Source organism: Urocampus carinirostris, chromosome 3 (assembly GCF_059441175.1).
Source record: "Urocampus carinirostris isolate Australia breed hairy pipefish chromosome 3, RoL_Ucar_1.0, whole genome shotgun sequence".
Lineage (NCBI taxonomy): Eukaryota > Metazoa > Chordata > Actinopteri > Syngnathiformes > Syngnathidae > Urocampus > Urocampus carinirostris.
Window position 1 is genome coordinate 7,971,900 of NC_142351.1, and position 21,306 is coordinate 7,993,205.

The window sequence follows — 21,306 nt, forward strand, 5'->3', positions numbered from 1 at the left end:
TCAAACTGTCAAAGGTTTCTCACCAGTGTGGGTTCTAATGTGTTTTTTTAGGTTCCGACTATCAGCGAATCTTTGACCGCAAACTGAGCAGGAAAAAGGCTTCTCGCCAGTGTGGGTTCTAGTGTGTAACTTCAAGTTTCTTTTGTGGGAGAATCTTTTATCGCAAACTGAGCAGGAAAAAGGCTTTTCGCCAGTGTGGGTTCTAATGTGTCTTTTTAGGCTCCTACTATCAGCGAATCTGTGCCCGCAAACTGAGCAGGAAAAAGGCTTCTCCCCAGTGTGGGTTAGTGTGTGTTTTTTAAGGTTCCCATTCAGTGTGAATCGTATTCCACAAATTGAGCAGGCAAAAGGCTTGTCACCAGTGTGGGTTTTTTGGTGTGATTTTAAGCTCCCATTCTGTGAGAATCGTTTTCCACAAATTGAGCAGGCAAAAGGCTTGTCGCCAGTGTGGGTTAGTTGGTGGGATTTCAAGTGTCCACTTTGGGTGAATTTTTTACCACAAACTGAGCAAGAAAAAAGCTTCTCGCCAGTGTGGGTTCTAGTGTGCATTTTTAACATCCCACTTGTAGTGAATCTTTTATCACAAACTGAGCAGGAAAAAGGCTTCTCACCAGTATGGAATCTAGTGTGTATTTTTAACTTCCCACTTGTAGTGAATCTTTTATCACATACTGAGCAAGAAAAAGGCTTCTCCCCAGTGTGCGTTAGAGTGTGTCCTTTTAAGGTCCGTCTCATGGTAAATCTTAGGCCACAAACTGAGCAGGCAAAAGGCTTCTCCCCAGTGTGGTTTAGTTGGTGTGATTTCAAGCGTCCCTTTCGGTTGAATGTTTTACCACAAACTGAGCAGGCAAAAGGCTTCTCACCAGCGTGGGTTAGTTGGTGTGATTTCAAGTGTCCATTTCGGGCGAATTTTTTACCACAAACTGAGCAAGAAAAAAGCTTTTCACCAGTGTGCGTTAGAGTGTGTCGTTTTAAGGCATGACTTGTGGTTAATCTTAGACCACAAACTGAGCAGGCGAAAGGCTTCTCGCCAGTGTGGGATCTAATGTGTCTCTTTAAGTTTCCACTTGTAGTGAATATTTTATTGCAAACTGAGCAGGAAAAAGACTTCTCTCCAGCGTGAAATATAACATGCAAGTTCATATAAGACTTGTTTTGAAACGTTTTCTCACACAGAGAAGATGTGTTACCACCTTCCGACTGCGAGTCGCTTTCAGCATTTGCAGAGTGGGACGTGTCATCTTCATCCGTTTCCAAGTGTTGACATGAGCTGATGATTCGAGGCTCCCACCAACCGTTATCTTCAGGTTGGCCTTGATCTTGGACGGTTGAACGGACCCCGGTCACTGGCAGGACTGGAAAATCGTCCTCCTCTTTAACGTGAACAGGCTCCCCATCTTCTGTCTCTTGCTTAACGTGATAAGGCTTCAGATCTTCCTCCTCTTCCTCAATTTTAACGGCAGGCAACTCTGGTTCCTGCCGCGCAGTAGGAAGATATTTTTGGCTGACGTCTGCAAGACACAAGTCGCATTTATTTGTATTGCCCTTAACTCGTTCAGTGCCGTAACGTATTAGTAAATTTTCAGAAGCATTGTCCCAGAGTGCCAAAACCTAAAAAAAATTCTCAGGGCTTAGGGTGCTGCTGATCATTAAGTATTAGGCCTCTGGGAATTAAAACATCACTAGATGGGAAGAGTGGCTTTGAGCAGATTCCTTTGTCAACACTTAATGCCGCGTTTTGTTTCCATTTTCGCTGTGTTACTCTGTATGGCAGAGTTTAGGCGGCGGCGTATATGCCAAGTACGAGCAGTGAGAGAAAAGCAAAGATATAAGTACAGACTGTTAACGCTTCAAATCTTTATTCTTTCTAAAAAAAAAATGACCAAGGGCCATTGTTGGGTTGACGTATCGTAGGAACCTGCGATCACCATGACGACCTGAATCATGTGATCCGGCACCCGAGACATCAGGGGCTGAGAATTTTTGCAAAGTCATGCATAAGTTTAGTGTTTTTACAATCAAGTATTATTTTTCAAGCAAAGTGCCCTATTTTTTATGGAAAGTATTGTTTAAATATTCTAGGTATTGAAAATATAGATATAAAAAAAAGTGTGGAGGCGAAACTTCTGCTTGAAAACTTCTTACATCGTTATGCAAGGAGCCAAATTTCTCTGAAGTTTTTCGGGAAACAAGTATTTTCAAAAAAATTGGCAATGTCATCAAATCTGTTGGTTGCTGACCCCTGGTGTAAAGTGTAAAGGAGAGGCGAGCCGTTTCTTTTGAAACGAATGTGGAATAGGAAAGCTCGATGCGGTTGGGAAAATGGTCGGAACGCTTTTTTTCACCCACTTTTTACCACGGAGGAGGAACTCGCCTAGCGTTTCCATAAGTAAGTTAAGCTTGACTGTATTTATCTTTATAGAGCATATTCTTTTATGAAATTTATATTTGTTTTCACAAAACAATACAGGTTACTCACACAAACCTTAAACATACAAAATATAGCACCAGAGCAACTTACCAACAAATTCAACTTACGAACAATCGTCCTTAAGTATGGCAGCGTCTGTATATAGAAGAGACCGCATACTGTTGTAACATTTTTCTTTCACCCTGTCCATTTTATGATATTTTATGCTAGTCCTCTCAAACTGTTATACATGGTATCCTAATTCTGTTTTTTTTTCCAAGTAGACATCTATGGTCGAGTGCTGAGTAACTCCAAAAGTCTGTGTTACAACTGTACCCGGTACAGAACTCTTCATTTGATAGACGACAAGAAGCGCATTGGATTCAAGTCGAGTCACATTTATTTATATAGCCCTTAATCACAAAAAAATGTCTCAAAGGACTGCACAACCTACACCTAACTGTAGCTGTAACTCGCCCCAATCCTATTTCGGATCACTAAATTCAATTTGAGACCCTAACGAGGAGCCTATGCCTTAGTTTTTCTAGCCCTGGCCTCAATCCTATTTTGGAACCTTATGTTTAAAACCCTGATTTGAAGCCCAAACCCTAGCCCGGAACCTAACCTGTTATGCAGAGAGATGCACCCCTGCCAAGAACTGCATCCCGTAGCTACTATAACCACTTTTACCTCGTTTTATCTGACTTTTATATCACTTTTCGGGAATGTAATGGCGAACATATAAATCCATAATGATCCATATTGTTAGAATATGATACAGTAAAATAGTGAATGTGTTTAATTGCTGTTAATAGTGTCAATAAAATTGTTCAAACCAAAAAATGCACGTCACGTTTATTTTGCCTTTTTCTACTCAAATCGCTCGTTTTGAAACTGTACCCGGTACAGAACTCTTCATTTGATGGACGACAAGAAGCGCATTGGATTCAAGTAGAGTCGCATTTATTTATATAGCCCTTAATCACCAAAAATGTCTCAAAGGACTGCACAATCTACACATAACTCTAGCTTAAACTAGCCCCAATCCTATGGGGGCGGCAGTAGCTCAGGAGGTAGAGCGCTCGTCTTGGGATCAAAAGATCCCAGTTCGATTCCCGGCTCGTCCGTGTTACATGTCAAAGTGTCCTTGGGTAAGACACTGAACCCCTAATACCCCCAATAAGCAGGTTACATGGCTGTAAGGCCGCTATTGGGAAATGTGGAGCACACTGTAAAGCGTTTGGGAGGTCATTGACTTGAAAAGCGCTATATAAATGCAGATCATTACATTTCATTTCACTATTTCAGATCACTAAATTCAATTTGAGACCCTAAAGAGGAGCCTATGCCTTAGTTTTTCTAGCCCTGGCCTCCATCCTATTTTGGAACCTTATGTTTAAAACCCTGATTTGAAGCCCAAACCCTAGCCGGGAACCTAACCTGTTATGCCGAGAAATGCACCCCTCCAGAGAATTGCATCCCGTAGCTACAATAACTATGGCGAACATATAATTCCATAATGATCCAAAAAATGCACGTCACGTTTATTTTGCCTTTTTCTACTCAAATCGCTCGTTTTGAAACTGTTATGCAGTCTACCATAAAGCTTATTATGCTGAAATGAACTGTCAAATCATCAACAGATAAACGGGAGACGTTTATGTTACCTGCTCAAAAATGATTTATATACGGTGTGGCATTACCATTTGATTACATTCCCAACAAATGCAAGACAAAGTGGTTTTGGTTATATGTTCGCCATTACATTCCCGAAAATTTTTGTAAAATTGAGATAAAATGAGGTTATAGTAGCTACGGGATGCAAATCTCGGCAGGGATGCATTTCTCGGCATCACACAGGCCACCCCCCACTGGTAACACCCCTGATGCCAAGGATGTCTACCTATCTATCAACCTTGGTCATATCCCTCAAAAGGGGTGGCCGACAGCAAGACAAACACATACAATAACAAAGAAAATAAAAGGGGGAAAAAAGCCCAAGCACCCAAACAAGTTAAGCACCTCGGCACCTAAGTTGGTCATGCTTTCGTCCCTCCAGATTACCCCTGCCGCATCACATGGGTGCCCAGCCCATCCTTAAGAAGGCATCCACAATCCCACTATCCTTTCACAACACCTCATCAAGGATGTAGCAGAAGCAAAAAAATGACGGACCTGCCCTGAGCTTCTTGGAAAAGGCGTCCGGTAATCGACGTTCTCGCTCGGTCTCCTCTTTGGTTCCCCGAAGCTTCTCTTGAAAAGATCCTTCCCCACTGGAGCACATTTTCTTTGCTTTTGAACGAAAAAACGCCACGATGTGTCGCTCCAACTTGGGAGTAAACAGGACAAACCTTCGGAAATGACTGCAAAGTGATACTTCTGTCGAGTTTACGTCGTTTGAAGTCGACAACAGGACTTTCTCGACATTCTAGTGTTCGGCAGCCATGACAGCTTCTCCGTCCAAACCCCGCCGCAATGGATTGTGGGTACACGTGGTACGGATCACATGCTGCGTTCAAGAAAATTGGTGTTTTGGTAGAACATACCAGATACGACCGAAACGTGTCCCAAGAAAGTGGGAAATCGGACTTTTCCAACCCTCAACCAGGGAAAATATCATTGGAAGGACACTCAAAGTGGGATGTCCTAGTTGCAAAGTTGGGGTACATACCCTTTCTCCTGGTCGGAGGTTGGAAAAATCAGTCATCGTATTTTTTTGGAACGCAACAAAAGAAACACATAGAATACTAGATAGGTCGGTAAAAATATCTTTCGAAGCTTGGAGTTAAGTGGACATTTTAAACTTGGGAGACGTTTTACGCAACTTATTACGCGAATTTAAACAAAATTAAAGTGTAACGGGACCCAGGTGGAAAAAACAATATTTTGTTTTTTTTGTTGTTGTTGTTTTACCTCATCTGCAAAATAGATGATAAGTGTCAGTCTGACACGACACCATCATTGTTGGCATTATGGATCATTTATTGAAAAGTCTCACTAAATCACGTTATGTCCCGCGAGACTTGGCGCAAGCACCCTTCTCTGACCTGTGAGACTTTGCCATCTAGCGGTGATATACTGGTACTTCTCTTACCCTTTTCTGCTACTATATCAACATATCTCATCCCCGTCGATTTGTACTTTTGCCGTACAAAGTACGCTTATGATGCATTTTAAGATGCATACGACGTACGAGGAAATCTTGATATTTTGAATGCTAACAGATGGAGCATCGGACTCATTTGAACATTATTTGTTTTGATTGTTAAAGGGGGAACGAATTGGGCTACTGATGGGTTACGTGCTGTATATTCTTCGTATTTATATTTCAGTTTAATGTTGTCTTACAATGTGGTATTGGTGATTTCCAGTCTCAACATCATTTTGGTCCAGGAAAATCCAAGCCCCTTCTCTGTCTTGACTCAACACATAGTTAAGTTTCTGTTCTGGCCAAAGTCTTAACTCATAACATGATTTCTGACTCTTTTATGGCCAACATAACGATACATTTCTAAATGGCTTTAAATTATATCTATTTGGTTCAGAACCAATTCGGTCAGCAGACAGTGCTATTGGTTTCCAACACGAATTCATAAGAAATAGCCAGTATTTATCATGAAAGATGCAACTTTAAACACAAAGTATTTTCAGCTTTAAATGATCGATTTTGTAGTTCGTTGATATGGATAATGATTGATCAGTCCAGAAGAAAAATTTCATCAACACACAAATAATGCACGTTTGATTTTAACACACTACATTTTATTCACATGACAAAAAAAATGTATCGAACGAAAGAATAAAGCACATTGTTGACATAAGCATTCAGTGTTAGCAAGGGGGAAGGCTGAAGAAATGATGCAACATGTTAACAGTTATGATCAATGAACCCGGTTTTAAGATAATAAATTCATTTCAATGATCAGGGATTGTTTTCATAGCGTACCAACATGGGTTATTCGCCCATAACACAAAAGAGGTTGTTGCACTCACCCTTTCTGTTTACTTTTGAGAACAAAAAGTCCCTCAGGGGAGGGGTGTGCGAGAAGCAGCACATGGCCAACCAGAAAGATGAAAAAAATAAAGGTTCCTATCTCATTTGGCGGTGGACTTCATGGGGATATTTCTCATCCGGACGACAGGGACGGAGAGAACCACAGGCTCTCCAAGTTTTGGGGCTCTGGTGATACCAGACTACAACGCTGGGGACCTAGGTTGGCTATCTTATTATTATAATAATGATCTATCTTATCTATCTACCTCAGGAGGGGTGACCGACAGCAAGACAAACTCATACAATAACAAAGAAAATAAAAGGGAAAAATTAGCAAAAAACGCACACAAAACTTTTTGGACCATGGCCAACCCAAATGCACAAACAAGTTAGGCAACCCGGCACCGAAGTTGGTCATACTTTCGTCCCTCCAGATGAAACGGGACACAAGAAAGCGGCCGTGTCACTCCGGTCAGGGTGACACAATACACTCTTTTGTTCAACAGGGCTTGACAGCTTCCACTGGTTTAACCCTGCCGCATCATACAGGTGCCCTGCCCATCCCTTAGAATGCACCCAAACATCCCACTACCCTTTTAAGACACCTCTTCACTCATTCCTATCACCAACAATAGCTCTAACTTTCACTATTAATGATAATTGTTGATAACAGGCAATATTTTATGCAGACAATGAAACAGATCACCTATCAAAAAACATGACACATATGAGAATAATTAATCTTTTGAATCCCTATGAAGACTTCGGGGTTTCAATTCTTTATTATAAAGCTGGAGAGTCTGCTCACTTCTTGTGAATGAATATGGATTTTTTGGTGTGATTTCAATTGTCCATTTTGGGTGAAATTTTGACCACAAATTGAGCAGGCGAAAGGCTTCTCGCCAGTGTGGGTTCGTTGGTGTAATTTCAGGTGTCCATTTTGGGTGAATTTTTTACCACAAATTGAGCAGGCGAAAGGCTTCTCGCCAGTGTGGGTTCGTTGGTGTAATTTCAGGTGTCCATTTTGGGTGAATCTTTGACCACAAACTGAACAAGAAAAAGGCTTCTCGCCAGTGTGGGTTTTTCGGTGTGATTTTAAGCTCCCGTTCTGTGAGAATCGCTTTCCACAAATTGAGCAGGAGAAAGGCTTCTCGTCAGTGTGTGTTCTAATGTGTCTCTTTAAGGTTCCACTTGTAGTGAATCTGTGACCGCAAACATAGCAGGCAAAAGCCTTCTCGCCAGTGTGGGTAAGTTGATGAAATTTTAATTGTCTATTTTGGGTGAATTTTTTACTGCACACTGAGCAAGAAAAAGGCATCTTGCCAGTGTGGGTTAGTGTGTGTGTTTTTAAGTCCCTACTCTGGGTGAATTGTTTTCCACAAACAGAGCAGGCAAAAGGCTTCTCGCCAGTGTGGTATCTAATGTGTCTCTTTAAGTTTCCACTTATAGTGAATCTTTTATCGCAAACTGAGCAGGCAAAAGGTTTCTCGCCAGTGTGGGTTAGTTTGTGTGATTTTAAGTTTCCACTTATAGTGAATCTTTTACCACAAACTGAGCAGGCAAAAGGCCTCTCGCCAGCGTGGAATTTCATATGCAACTTCATATAATACTTGCTTTGAAACGTTTTCCCACACTGAGAACATGTGTTACCACCTTCCGACTGCGAGTCGCTTTCAGTGTTTGCCGAGTGGGACGTGTCGTCATAATCCGTTTCCTCGTGTTGAGGGGAGCTGATGCTTAGAGGCTCCTGCCAACCGTTATCTTCAGGTTGACCTTGATCTCCGACGGTCACTCGCAAGACTGGAGAATCGTCCTCCTCTTTAACGCGAACAGGCTCCCCATCCTCTGCCTCTTGCTTAATGTGACAAGGCTTCAGATCTTCCTCAATTTTAACGGCAGGAAACTCTGGTTCATGTTGCCCAGTTTGAAGATATTTTTGGCTGACGTCTGCAAGACACAAGTCACATTTATTTATATTGCCATTAACTCATTCAGTGCCGTAACGTAACATTTTCAGAAGCCCCTCCCCGAGTGCCAAAACTTAAAAAAAAATTCTAAAGGCTTAGGTGCTGCTGATCGGTAAGTGTTAGGCCTCTGGGAATTCAATCATCACTAGGAGGAGCTTTGACCAGATTTCTTTGTAAACACTTAAGCCGCGTTTGATTCCTGTATCCACCGTATTACTCTGTAAGGCGGTGAGTAGGTGCTGGCGTATATGCCAAGTACGCGCAGCATGACGAGAAAAGCAAAGATATAAGTATCAACTGTTAACGATTGAAATTTTTATTCTTTCTAAAAAAAAATGACCAAGGGCCTTCGTTGGGATAACGTATCCTAGGACCCTGCGATCACCATGACAACCTGAATCATGTGATCACGTCACCAGAGACATCAGGGGCTGAGAATTCTTGCAAAGTTATGCATAAGTTTAGTGTTCTTGCAATCAAATGTTATTTTTTTAAGGAAAGTGCCCTTGTGTTTTAGGAAAGAATTGTTTAAATATTATAGGTATCGAAAATATAGATATATTAGAAAAAGGCACCGAAGCGAAACTTCTGCTTGAAATGCATCGCTTTGCAAGGAGCCATTTTTCTCAGAAGTTTTCCGGGAAACAAGTATTTTCAAAAACACTTGGCAATGTCGTCAACTCGACTAAATCAACTGTTGTTTCATGAAAGATAAGTGTTAAAGCTACCTTTTGGTATGTCCTATGCCTGGATAGCTACAGAGCTAGATTTTCTGTAGGCCATCAAAAATGAGTCAATATGGCCAACGAAGGCTGGCATCGGCACTTCCAATTTGAGAGAAACGTCTGGCACTAATCACAATCAGTCAAAGAGGGTTGCAAAGATCAGCACGACAACATCCCATGATCTGAAACCTACACGAGGGCAAGGAAAACAAAACAAAAAAAACCCAGCATGAGGAAAATGAAGAAACCTTGAGAAGGAGCCAAAACTATTATTTGAAATTAATATAAATTTTATAAATAAGAAAGGTGAGGAATCCGCCCAGATCTACACGACAGGAGTTGACCTGAAAAGAGCTGGGACCACCGTTTCCAAGGTTACTGTAGAAAATACACTAAGACTTTAGGATTTGAAATCAAACATGGCAGGAAAGGTTCCTCTGCTTAAACCAGCATATGTCAAAGCCCCTCTTCAGTTTGCATATGACCATTTGGATGACACGGAGGAGTCGTGGGAGAAGATTTTGTGGTCAGGTGAGACCAAGATAGAACTTTTTGGTCATGAATCTACTAAGCGTGTTCGGAAGAAGAACAATGAAGAGTGCAATCCTTACTCCGAAGCATGGGAGTGCTTTGAGGGTGTTTTTCTGCATATGGGACAGGACAAGTGCACTGCATTAAAGAGAGGATGACTGGGGCTGTTTATTGTGAGATTTTGGGGAACAACCTCCTCTCCTTAGTCAGATCATGAAAGGTCGTGCCAGGTCTTCCAACACGACAACAACCTGAAGCACGCAGCCAGGACAACCAAGGTGTAGCTCCGTAAGAAGCATATCAAGGTTCTAGCATGGCCCTAACAGTCTCCAGACCTGAACTCAATCAGAAATCTTTTGAGGGAAAATCAGAGTTTCTCATGTCAGCCCAGAGACCTGACTGATCTAGAGAAGATCTGTGTGGAGGAATGGGCCAGGAATCTCCTACAGTGTGTGCAAAGCTGGTGAAAGACTACAGGAAACGTTTGACCTCTGTGATAGCAGACAAAGGCTACCGTACCAAATATCAAAACTCATTTTCTCAAGTGTTACTTTCAAAACCATGCATTGTGATTTCTATATTTTTCTTGTTAGTTTATCCCTCTCACAGTGGACATGCACCTATGATGAAAATTTGAATGATTTCTACATGGAAGATGTAGCAAAATAGCAGGGTGTTTAAATACTTATTTTCTTCACTGTGTGTATTTTGAAAGAATGAGCGAGACAGAAGCCCGGACCTCATTCGAAAGGAAAGTATGGTGGACGTCGACCGCCAAATACGACATGTCGAGGAAGTGGAAGAAAGTAAAACGACCAACCTGCTCTGTTCAACACAACTCGGAGTATCTTGTAAACAGTTCCTGGCAACTCTGGTTCCTGCCTCGCAGTAGGAAGATGGTCTTCACCGATGTCTGTAACACACAATTCAAATCACAATTTGTGACGCCTTTATTCACAGAAACTCACAAAGGGACACACAGAACACAGCAGGGTTCCTACAGCTTAAGGCAAGTTAAATTCAAGACTTTTTGAATCCTTTTGGATGTCAAATTTAAGACAAAGTTGAAAAAAACACACTGTTAAAAGAAACAAAAAACCTGACAAGAAGAAGAGGCAATTTATAAAAAAATGTTTGTTTTATTTTATTTTTTTAACTACATTTTGGTCCAGTTGAAAACGTTTGATCTGAAAAGCATAGCACTCTCCAGAGTTTAAGACATTTAAGCAGGTTGCAATGGGTGTTGCAAGGGCCTCAGTGCATAATACACGGTCAACCTCAACATTAAATATAGAGTAAGTTGTAGAAAGATCAAGCTTCCCGACTCAAAATTTCAAAAGTTGCAGCAGGTTCTACAGTAGCACGCATCTGGTCCAGGTGCTAATATGGAATACTCAGAACGCCTGAACCTTGCAAACTTCTAAGCTCGTCCTTCTCCCTCAAGGACGAGGAAACAATAGTATGAGGTTACCCATAAGCTATTAAATTTCGGTGTCTTAAGTCGAGATTGGAACATTTCCCACAGCCATTACCACCCTAAACAGACACCGCACAAAAAACTGAAAACTGTTGCAAAAAACTACCTCACACGAATGTAAAATGGTACTCACGTACATGCTTTCTGCACTATGTTTGTTCACTGCTCAAAACAGACACCGCACAAAAAAACTGAAAACTTGTGCCAACACTACCTCATACGAATATAATGGTACTCATGTCTATGGTTCTTGCACATGTCGACTGCACTACATTTACTGCTCACCCTGCACAATGTCTGACCATTTCCATTTTCTGCACTATGGTGTCTATGTTTGCACCAATGCTTATGCTGACTATTTTTTTTGCACTATGACTTTGCACCAAATGCAATATTGCACAACCCTTATGATGCAAATTGTATCACGATAACACTGTATGTAACATCCCACATGCCGACATTTCTTGTGTAAATACCATGTAAATTATAACTATAGCCTTATCCCCCTTGTTTTATAACCTTATCTTCTCTGTTCCTTTATTTTCTTGGCTCATACCTCACTGTGAATGTGTAAAAATGGAGTGTCATGCCCAATTTCGTTGTCACAATATGTTAACCCATTTTGTAACAATGACAATAAAGGTAAATTCTATTCTATTCTATTCTATTTCCTGTCAGGATGTGTCGGACAGTCCCGAACGCAGGACACAAGGGATGTGGTGTAACTTGACTTGAGAGACTTTTATTTAAACAGCAAACAACAAAAAACTGTACAGGTGAGAAGGGGGTGTGGGAATTGGGTAGTTAAGGAGGAGATCTTGAGATGGAAGCTTGACATGGGATGTTTGGGTGGCGAGAATCTAGAAAATGGGTTACCTGGTAATACCCTTAAGAAGACTGTTGAAGTTGCAGGTTTTGGGACAAGGAGGGAAAACTTGAGAGGGATATCTGGGGAAGTTCTTGGGGCGGAGAGAATCTTGAAAAGGAGACTTTGGAATACCCTTAAGAGGAGGGTTGGAGTGAGTGGCTAGTTTTGGAGTGGAGAAACTGAAAGGTGGAAGGAATTGGCTGAGGAGGTCGCGGGAGGCGTGGCTTGTTGTTTTGATGAGGGAAAGTCTACAGGAATCAAAATGAGTCAGCAAAATGAGGTGGGAGCCTGGGGTACTCATAGAAGAGGTGGCTTATTGTCTAATTGCAAGAAGAGGAGGGGGCTGGAACATGTGGTAAAGCTGCCATCTTTTGGATATAAGAAGGACTGAAGGCACCAAACCCTGACATTTCCACATCGTTGTGTAAAATCCGCACAATTGAAATTGCAATGCACTTTTTTGTTTTAAGTCATATTGGTATTTTTCATTTATTTTTTATTGTAAAGAAGGAACTATTTCAGTTTTGATGAAACTTCATGAGTTGCTGCAAAACTTCATTTTATTCACTTTTGCTTTTTAGTTTTAGTGAAAAATTCCAGGGAGCCACTGAAGTTTTCATGTTACTTTATACGAATCACTCGAGAGCCTCATTTCATTTCCTGCACTTTGAGTATTTGCTCGAGGTGAAAAATTAGTCATTTACAGTCAAAGGCTAAAAAACTGTATTTAAAACCACTACTCTTTATTTCTTTTGAATAGTAGATTTTTTTCGCCAGCTTGCAAACGTTTGGGAAGCATTGTCAGTGTAGCAGAAGCGAAAATGTCGGACCTGCCCCGAGCTGCATGGAAACAGCGTCCAGTCGTTGAAGTTCTCGCTCGGTCGCCTCTTTGGCTCCCCGAAGCTTCTCTTGGAGAGGTCCTTCTTCCCCACTGGAGCACATTTTCTCCAAGTTTGAACGACAAAACGCTCCAACTCGGGAGTAAACAGGACAAACCTTCGGAAAGGACCGCAAAGTGATACTTCTGTCGAGTTTACGTCGTTTTAAGTCAACTACAGGACTTTCTCGACATTTTCTTGTTCGGCAGCCATGTTACTTTCACCTTCGAAACCCCGCCACAATGGATTGTATGACACAAAAATAGACGACTTAGGTCGGCGTGCTGTAGCAGCCCGCGAATTCGCCTGCCTACGAGGCAGCCATTTTGGTCGGGGCAACGTCGCGCAATGGACATTGAAAAGAAATCATAACCTGCTCATTTTAAAACAGATTTTCATGTGGGTAACTTGTTGTTATCAACATTGCGGCAAATTAGATCGAAAAGGATTAAGAAACTGAAAAATGATTCCTTGAAAAAAACTTACGTTATTAAAACAACAATTTAAAAACCATTATAGAAGTTAAATTTTAACACTGTATATTAAACGCTGAGAAAGACCGATTTCAAATTCAAAATCAGTGTTAGGAGGACATTTTGAGACTATAAGAAGAACTGGCATAACTTTTTTTGCCAAATCAAGGTAAACATATTACCATTATTCACACACATGACTAGCAAAAAAAATAATCTGTGTATAAAAATATTTAAAAAAATAAAAACACTCAGTTAAAGGAAATTGGCCGTGTGACGTCTACTGAGGTGTCCGTATAGATCAGGGGTGTCAAACTGAATTATACAGAGGGCCAGAACTCAAACCTCACCTTTGAACGGGATTAATATATATTGAATATACTTTCCTTTAAAAAAAAAATTAAAAAAAAATATGAATTTAAAACAGTCAGGGATATTATTCCAGAATAAACAACCTTAAACATTAATTGAATTAAAAATCGTTGCTCTCCATGAAAATATCTCCTGTCAAAACTATCAAAATGAAAATGTGAAAAAAACAGAAAAATATGAATAAAATGAACAGGTTGTGATTTATTTTCAATGTACTTCCATTGCACGAAGTTGCCCTGACCAAAATGGCCGCCACGTAGGCATGCAGGCTAGCCTGCTGCTACAGCACGCCGACCTATCTAGTCCTCTATTTGTATTTGTGTCCCACAATCCATTGCGGCGGGGTTTCGAATGAGAAGGTGTCATGGCTGCCGAACAATAGAATGTCCTATAGTCGACTTAAAACGACGTAAACTCGACAGAAGTATCACTTTGCGGTCCTTTCCGAAGGTTTGTCCCTTTTAATCCCGAGTTGGAGCGTTTTTCGTTGAAAGCTGGATAAAATGTGCTCCAGTGCTGAAGGATCTTTTCAGGAGAAGCTTCGGGGAGCCAAAGAGGAGACCGAGCGAGAACGTCAACGACCGGACGCTGTTTCCAAGCAGCTCGGGGCAGGTCCGTCATTTTCGCTTCTGCTACATCCTTGATGAGGTGTTGTGAAAGGATAGTGGGATTGTGGATGCGTTCTTAAGGATGGGCTTGGCACCCGTATGATGCGGCAGGGGTAATCTGGAGGGACGAACGCATGACCAACTTAGGTGCCGAGGTGCCTAACTTGTTTTGTTGTTTGGGCAATTGGGTTGGCCATGGTCCCAAAAAAATTTTGTGTGTTTTTTTTATGCAATTTTTTTCTCTTTTATTTTCTTTGTTATTGTATGTGTTTGTCTTGCTGTCGGCCACCCCTTTTGAGGGATATGACCAAGGTTGATAGATAGGTAGACATCCTTGGCATCAGGGGTGTTACCAGTGGGGGGTGGCCTGTGTGATGCCGAGAAATGCGTCCCTGTCGAGATTTGCATCCCGTAGCTACTGTAACCTCCATTTATCTGACTTTTATATCACTTTTCAGGAATGTAATGCCGAACATATAACCAAAACCACTTCGTCTTGCATTTGTTGGGAATGTAATAAAACCTAAACCATTCCGTAATTGTATTTGTTGCGAGTGTAATCGAACGGTAATGCACACTGTATATAAATCATTTTTGAGCAGGTAACATAAACGTCTCCCGTTTATCTGTTGATGATTTGACAGTTCATTTCAGCATAATAAGCATTATGGTAGATTGGATAACAGTTTCAAAACGAGCGATTTGAGTAGAAAAAGGCAAAGTAAACGTGACGTGCATTTTTTGGTTTGAACAATTTTATTGACACTTTTAACAGCAATTAAACACATTCACAATTTATCTGTATCATATTTTAACAATATGGATCATTATGGAATTATATGTTCGCCATTACATTCCCGAAAAGTGATATAAAAGTCAGATAAAACAAGGTCAAAGTGGTTATATTAGCTACAAGATGCAATTCTCGGCAGGGGTGCATTTTTCGACACAACAGGTTAGGTTTGGGCTTCAAATCAGAGTTTTAAACTTATTTTAAAGATCCAAAATAGGATTGAGGCTAGGTCTAGAAAAACTAAGGCATAGGCTCCTCTTTAGGGTCTCAAATTGAATTTAGTGTTCTGAAATAGGATTGGGGCTAGTTACAGCTACAGTTAGGTGTAGGTTGTGCAGTCCTTTGAGACATTTTTTTTGTGATTAAGGGCTATATAAATAAATGTGACTCGACTTGAATCCAATGCACTTCTTGTCGTCTATCAAATGAAGAGTTCTGTACCGGGTACAGTTGTAACACAGACTTTTGGAGCTACTCAGCACTCGACCATAGATGTCTACTTGAATAAAAAACTGAATTAGGATACCATGTATAACAGTTTGAGAGGACTAGCATAAAATTGTCACGGAACCGGACTGGGGAGGCTGGAAGGGTGAACTCAATTGCGTAACGATCAGTTACTTTTATGTAAAAAATAAAAGTTGTTCAACACGCAGGGACAAAAAACAAAACAAAAACAGGCTTACAGGTAAATAGGAACTCAGACTAGGTAATACTTACAAAACAGGCTTAAAGGCGCTAACTCAGAACAAACGGGCATGACAGGTCTTCCTCGAGTCAAACAAAACAGAACAGAGCAGAGCAACCGGCAGTCCCCAAACCAGCCCTTAAGAATCCCAAATGTAATTAGGACAATCTGTGTCAGCCAGTGTCAAGGGGCAGGACCAGCTGGTTGTCATGGTGACCATGCAAGACATGACTAAAATATCATAAAATGGGCAGGGAGAAAGCAAAATGTTACAACTGTAGCCGGTCTCTTCTATATACAGGCGCTGCCATACTTACGGACGATTGTTCGTAAGTTGAATTTGTTGGTAAGTTGCTCTGGTGCTATATTTTGTATGTTTAAAGTTTATGTAAGTAACCTGTATTGTTTTGTGAAAACAAATATAAATTTCATAAAAGAATATGCTCTATAAAGATAAATACAGTCAAGCTTAACTTACTTATGGAAACGCTAGGCGAGTTCCACCTCCGTGGTAGAAAGTGGGTAAAAAAAGCGTTCCGACCATTTTCCCAACCGCATCAAGCTTTCCTATTCCACATTCGTTTCAAAAGAAACGCCTCGCCTCTCCTTTACACTTTACACCAGGGGTCAGCAACCAACAGATTTGATGACATTGCCAATTTTTTTGAAAATACTTGTTTCCCGAAAAACTTCAGAGAAATTTGGCTCCTTGCATAACGATGTAAGAAGTTTTCAAGCAGAAGTTTCGCCTCCACACTTTTTTTTTATATTTATATTTTCGATACCCAGAATATTTAAACAATACTTTCCAAAAACACAAGGGCACTTTGCTTGAGAAATAACATTTGATTGCAAGAACACTAAACTTATGCATGACTTTGCAAAAATTCTCAGCCCCTGATGTTTCGGGTGCCGGATCACATGATTCAGGTCGTCATGGTGATCGCAGGGTCCTACGAAACGTCATCCCAACGAATGCCTTCATTCATTTTTTTTTAGAAAGAATAAAGATTTAAAGCGTTAACAGTCTGTACTTATATCTTTGCTTTTCTCGTCACACTGTGTTTACTTAGAATATACGCCGGCGCCAACTCACCGCCATACAGAGTAATACGGCGAAAACAGGAACAAAACACGGCATCTGATCCAAGCTACTCCTCTCATCTAGTGATGATTTAATTCCCAGAGGTCTAATACTTTGTGATCAGCAGCGCTGAAGCCTTTCGCATTTTTTTACGTTTTGGCACTCGGGGACAATGCCTCTGAAATCGTACGTTACGGCACTGAACGAGTTAAGGGCAATACAAATAAATGTGACTTGTGACTTGCAGACGTCAGCCAAGAATTTCTTCCTACTGCGCGGCAGGAACCAGAGTTGCCTGCCGTTAAAATTGAGGAGGAGGAGGAAGATCTGAAGCCTTATCACGTTAAGCAAGAGACAGTGGATGGGCAGCCTGTTGGCATTAAAGATGAGGACGGTTTTCCAGTCTTGCTCGTGACCGAGGTCCGTTCAATTGTCAAAGATCAAGGTCAACCTGAAGATAATGGTTGGCAGGAGACTCTAAGCATCAGCTCATGTCAACACGTGGAAACGGATGACGACGACACGTCCCACTCTGCAAACGCTGAAAGCGGCTTGCAGTCCGAAAGTGGTAACACATCTCCTCAGTGTGGGAAAATGTTTCAACGCAGGTCTTATATGAAGTTGCATATGAAATTCCACGCTGGTAAGAAGTCTTTTTGCTGCTCAGTTTGCGATAAAATATTCACTACAAGAGGAAACTTAAAACGACACATTCGAACCCACACTGGCGAAAAGCCTTTTTGCTGCTCAGTTTGCGGTCAAAGTTTCACTGAGAGTTGGAGTTTAAAGAAACACATTAGAACCCACAGTGGCGAGAAGCCTTTTTCTTGTTCAGTTTGCGGTCAAGTATTCACCCAACAAGGAAACTTGAAATTACACCAACTAACCCACACTGGTGAAAAGGCCTGCTCAATTGGTGGAAAACGATTGTCACAGAATGGGAGCTTAAAATCACACCAAAAAACACACACTGGTGAGAAGCCTTTTTCTTGCACTGTTTGTGGTAAAAAATTCACCCGAAATGGACTCTTGAAATTACACAAACTAACTCACACTGGCAAGGAGCCCTTTTCTTGCTCAGTTTGTGGTAAAGTATTCATAAAGAGTGAGGACTTAATTAGACACATTAGAACCCACACTAATGAGAAGCCTTTTTCTTGCTCTGTTTGTGGTAAAAAATTCGCCCAAAATGGACACTTGAAATCACACAAACTAACCCACACAGGCGAGAAGCCTTTTGCCTGTTCAGTTTGTGGAAAACAATTCTCAAAGAATTGGAACTTAATGTCACACCATAAAACCCACACTGGCGAGAAGCCTTTTTCCTGCTCAGTTTGCGGTCAAAGTTTCACCGAAAGTGGGACCTTAAAGAAACACATTAGAACCCACACTGGCGAGAAGCCTTTTTCTTGTTCAGTTTGCGGTAAAAAATTCTCCCGACAAGCACACTTGAAATTACACCAAAGAACCCACACTGGGGACAAGCCTTTTTCTTGTTCAGTTTGCGGTAAAAAATTCACCCAACAAGGAACCTTGAAATTACACCAACTAACCCACACTGGTGAGAAGCCTTTCGCCTGCTCAATTTGTAGAGAACGATTTTCTCAGAAAAGTCGCTTAAAATCACACGAATTAACACACACTGGCGAGAAGCCTTTCGCCTGCTCAATTTGTGGAGAACGATTTTCTCAGAATAGGAGCTTAAAATCACACAAAATAACACACACTGGAGAGAAGCCTTTTTCCTGCTCAGTTTGCGGTCAAAGTTTCACCGAGAATGGGAGCTTAAAGAAACATATTAGAACCCACACTGGCAAGAAGCCTTTTTCTTGCTCAGTTTGTAGAAAACGATTCTCACGGAATGGGAGCTTAAAATCACACCAAAAAACCCACACTGGCGAGAAGCCTTTTTCTTGTTCAGTTTGCGGTCGAAGATTCACTACAAGTGGAAACTTAAAGAGACACATTAGAACCCACACTGGCGAGAAGCCTTTTGCCTGTTCAATTTGTGGTCAGAGTTTTACTGAGAGTGGAAACGTAAAGAAACATATTAGAACCCACACTGGTGAGAAACCTTTTACTTGTTGAGTTTGTGGTGAAAAATGCATCCTTATCATAGAAATTAAACACAAGAACCCACACTGGCGAGAGAACTTTAGCTTGCTCGGTTTGCGGTCAAACATTTACTGAAAGTTGTGGCTTAAAAACATCTAACTGACAACAGGCGGTCTATAGGAACATAACTGCCACAAAACTATTTCCCCTCACCTTTTTCCAACCACTGACTCTGCCGACACATCAAAAAACCCACATTCATTCACACGAAGTGAGCAGACTCTCCAGCTTTATAATAAACATTTGAAACCCCAAAGTCTTCATATGGATTCAAAAGATTAATGATTTGTATACAGTATGTGTCATGTTTCATGATAGATGATCTATTTCATCGTGTGTCCACGTAAAATTTTGCTTGTTATCAACAATTATAATTATGAAACAATAAGATCGCCGACCTAGGTCCCCAGGGTTAGGGCCTGTTCTCACCAGAACCACAAAGCTTGGAGAGCCTGTGGTTCTCTCTGTCCCTGTTGTCGGGATGAGAACAATCCCCGTGAAGTCCACCGCCAAAAGAGATTGGAAACTTTATTTCGTCATCTTCCTTGTTGTCCATGTGCTGCTTCTCACACACCCCTCCCTTTAGGGACTATTTGTTCTCACAAGTACACAAAAAGGGTGTGTTTAAAACCCTCTTTGGTGTTTTGTGCAAATATCCCATGTTGGCACGCTATAAAAACAATCCCTGATCATTGAAATGAGTTTATTATCGTAAAACTGGGTTCATTGATCAGTACTGTTAATCTGTTGCATCATTTCTTCCACCTTCCCCCTTGCTAACACTGAGTGTTTATGTCAACAATGTGCTTTATTCTTACGTTTGATTCAATTTTCTTTGTTATGTGAATAAAACAAAATCAAAATCAATCTGCGTGCATTATCTGTGGGTCGATGTTTTTTTTTCTTCTGGATGGATCAATCATTATCCAAATCAATGAACAACAAAATCGATCATTTAAAGCTGAAAATACATTGTGTTTAAAGTTGCATCTTTCATGACCAATGCTAGACACAGTCTATTTCAAATGAATTCGTGTTGGAAACCGAGAGCACCGCCTGCTGACCAAATTGGCAACCACCAAATTAGATTCCGAACCAAATAAATCTAAAGCCATTTGGGTATGTGCTATTTTGGCCATAAAAGAGTCAGAAATCATTTTATGAATGATGACTTTTGCCAGAACCGAAACTTAACTATGTGTTAAGTCAAGACAGAAAAGGGACTTGGATTTTCCTGGACCAAAATGAAGTTGAGATTGGAAATCACCATGACCACATTGTAAGACAACATTAAACAGAAATATGAACTGTTATAAGTATATTTAGAACGTGACCCTTCAGTAGCCCAATTTGTTCCCCCTTTAACAATCAAAACTAATAATGTTCAAATGAGTCCCATGCTTCAACTCTTGGCATTCAAAATATCAAGATTTCCTAACCTACTCATCCCTGAAACTCTAAATCTGACGTAGCTCACCAAGGACATGGTCTTGCAGCCATGAAGTACCACGATAGTACGTAACATCCAAGAGAGTCCAGTGAATCCGAGCGTGTAAAAAGCTTTACTCCAAAACACACCATAATACCCATGGATAAAAAAAACAGTCGAAAAGTATCTCTGCCTTGTTACTAGTTGTGTGTTTAGCCATCTAATTCGCGTTTACAAATAAACAGACTTCTAAAACTATTTTCTTGAGGCCGTTAATCTCGGAACTTTTGATGGACAGCTTTTTCCGCGGCTTCGCTTCTCGGTCCTCAGGCCGCATTAGCCTATACCGGTCTGCATTGCTAAAAATGACAACGCCTCCTTTACCTGCGAAGAACTCTAGCCAATCGTGACCGGGTCAAATCATAATCGACACATTGGTTGGCTAATAAAATTCAAAATAAGTCGATATGAAAATGCGTCTATTGTATTCAAGTTAAACCCTGAAATAAGTGTTCTCAACGCTCAGTGTTCTGGTTTGTCCGCGTCCCTGCGTCCTAGACGCATGATTTTTGCTGGGAACGCATAGTGTCAAATCAACGTGCGTCCCCGGGACGCAACTTTTTTGACCCCAAATTGTCATTGTTACCCGATTACATTTTTTAAAACAAAAATTTACCGCACTCCAATTTTTTCGTCATGCTGATACGCCATTGTTGTTTTGGTCTCATGGTTCGAGTTTTCATTTGGACGCCGATCTCAGCAAACGAGATCTCGTTGCTTCAAGATGACGTCATTGTTGTAGTGGCTGTCATCGAGTGAAGGTGAAGGTTAAGTATGCTTCCGAAAAAACAGTTTTGGGTCAAAATCAAGACAAAATTGGTCATTTTTTCAGTG

At 41.0% G+C, this 21,306-nt stretch overlaps 3 protein-coding genes across 3 annotated transcripts in view; 1 reads left to right on the plus strand and 2 right to left on the minus strand.

Moving 5' to 3' along the window:
- LOC148368506 (uncharacterized) lies at positions 1–5,031 on the minus strand. The gene is made up of 2 exons (XM_088329707.1): positions 4,586–5,031; positions 1–1,511 (listed from the first exon to the last, which is right to left on the minus strand). The coding sequence occupies exons 1-2, from the start codon at positions 4,692–4,694 to the stop codon at positions 1–3; spliced, it is 1,620 nt and encodes a 539-aa protein (XP_088185833.1). The 5' UTR covers positions 4,695–5,031.
- Positions 5,032–6,209: 1,178 nt separating this feature from the next.
- Positions 6,210–21,306, minus strand: part of LOC148368507 (uncharacterized) — an 81,677-nt gene continuing 66,580 nt past the window's right edge. Inside the window, exons 2-4 of the mRNA XM_088330544.1 lie at positions 12,803–13,003; positions 10,448–10,540; positions 6,210–8,351 (exon numbers count right to left, since the gene is read on the minus strand). Coding sequence (XP_088186670.1) covers positions 7,177–8,351; positions 10,448–10,540; positions 12,803–12,914 — 1,380 coding nt within the window. The 5' untranslated portion in view covers positions 12,915–13,003 and the 3' untranslated portion in view covers positions 6,210–7,176. The remainder of the gene's footprint in view (positions 8,352–10,447; positions 10,541–12,802; positions 13,004–21,306) is intronic.
- On the plus strand, positions 14,049–19,850 carry LOC148368508 (uncharacterized). The gene is made up of 2 exons (XM_088330533.1): positions 14,049–14,307; positions 17,116–19,850. The coding sequence occupies exons 1-2, from the start codon at positions 14,199–14,201 to the stop codon at positions 18,954–18,956; spliced, it is 1,950 nt and encodes a 649-aa protein (XP_088186659.1). The 5' UTR covers positions 14,049–14,198; the 3' UTR covers positions 18,957–19,850.

What these genes read in the sequence shown, in the direction of transcription:
- LOC148368506 (XM_088329707.1), bottom strand. Translation starts at nt 4,694, where the DNA reads ATGTGCTCCAGTGGGGAAGGATCTTTTCAAGAGAAGCTTCGGGGAACC. An exon ending in TTCCAAGAAGCTCAGGGCAG is followed by an intron (nt 1,512 to 4,585) that starts GTCCGTCATTTT and finishes TGTGTCTTGCAG; the next exon opens with ACGTCAGCCAAAAATATCTT.
- LOC148368508 (XM_088330533.1), top strand. Translation starts at nt 14,199, where the DNA reads ATGTGCTCCAGTGCTGAAGGATCTTTTCAGGAGAAGCTTCGGGGAGCC. An exon ending in TTCCAAGCAGCTCGGGGCAG is followed by an intron (nt 14,308 to 17,115) that starts GTCCGTCATTTT and finishes TGTGACTTGCAG; the next exon opens with ACGTCAGCCAAGAATTTCTT.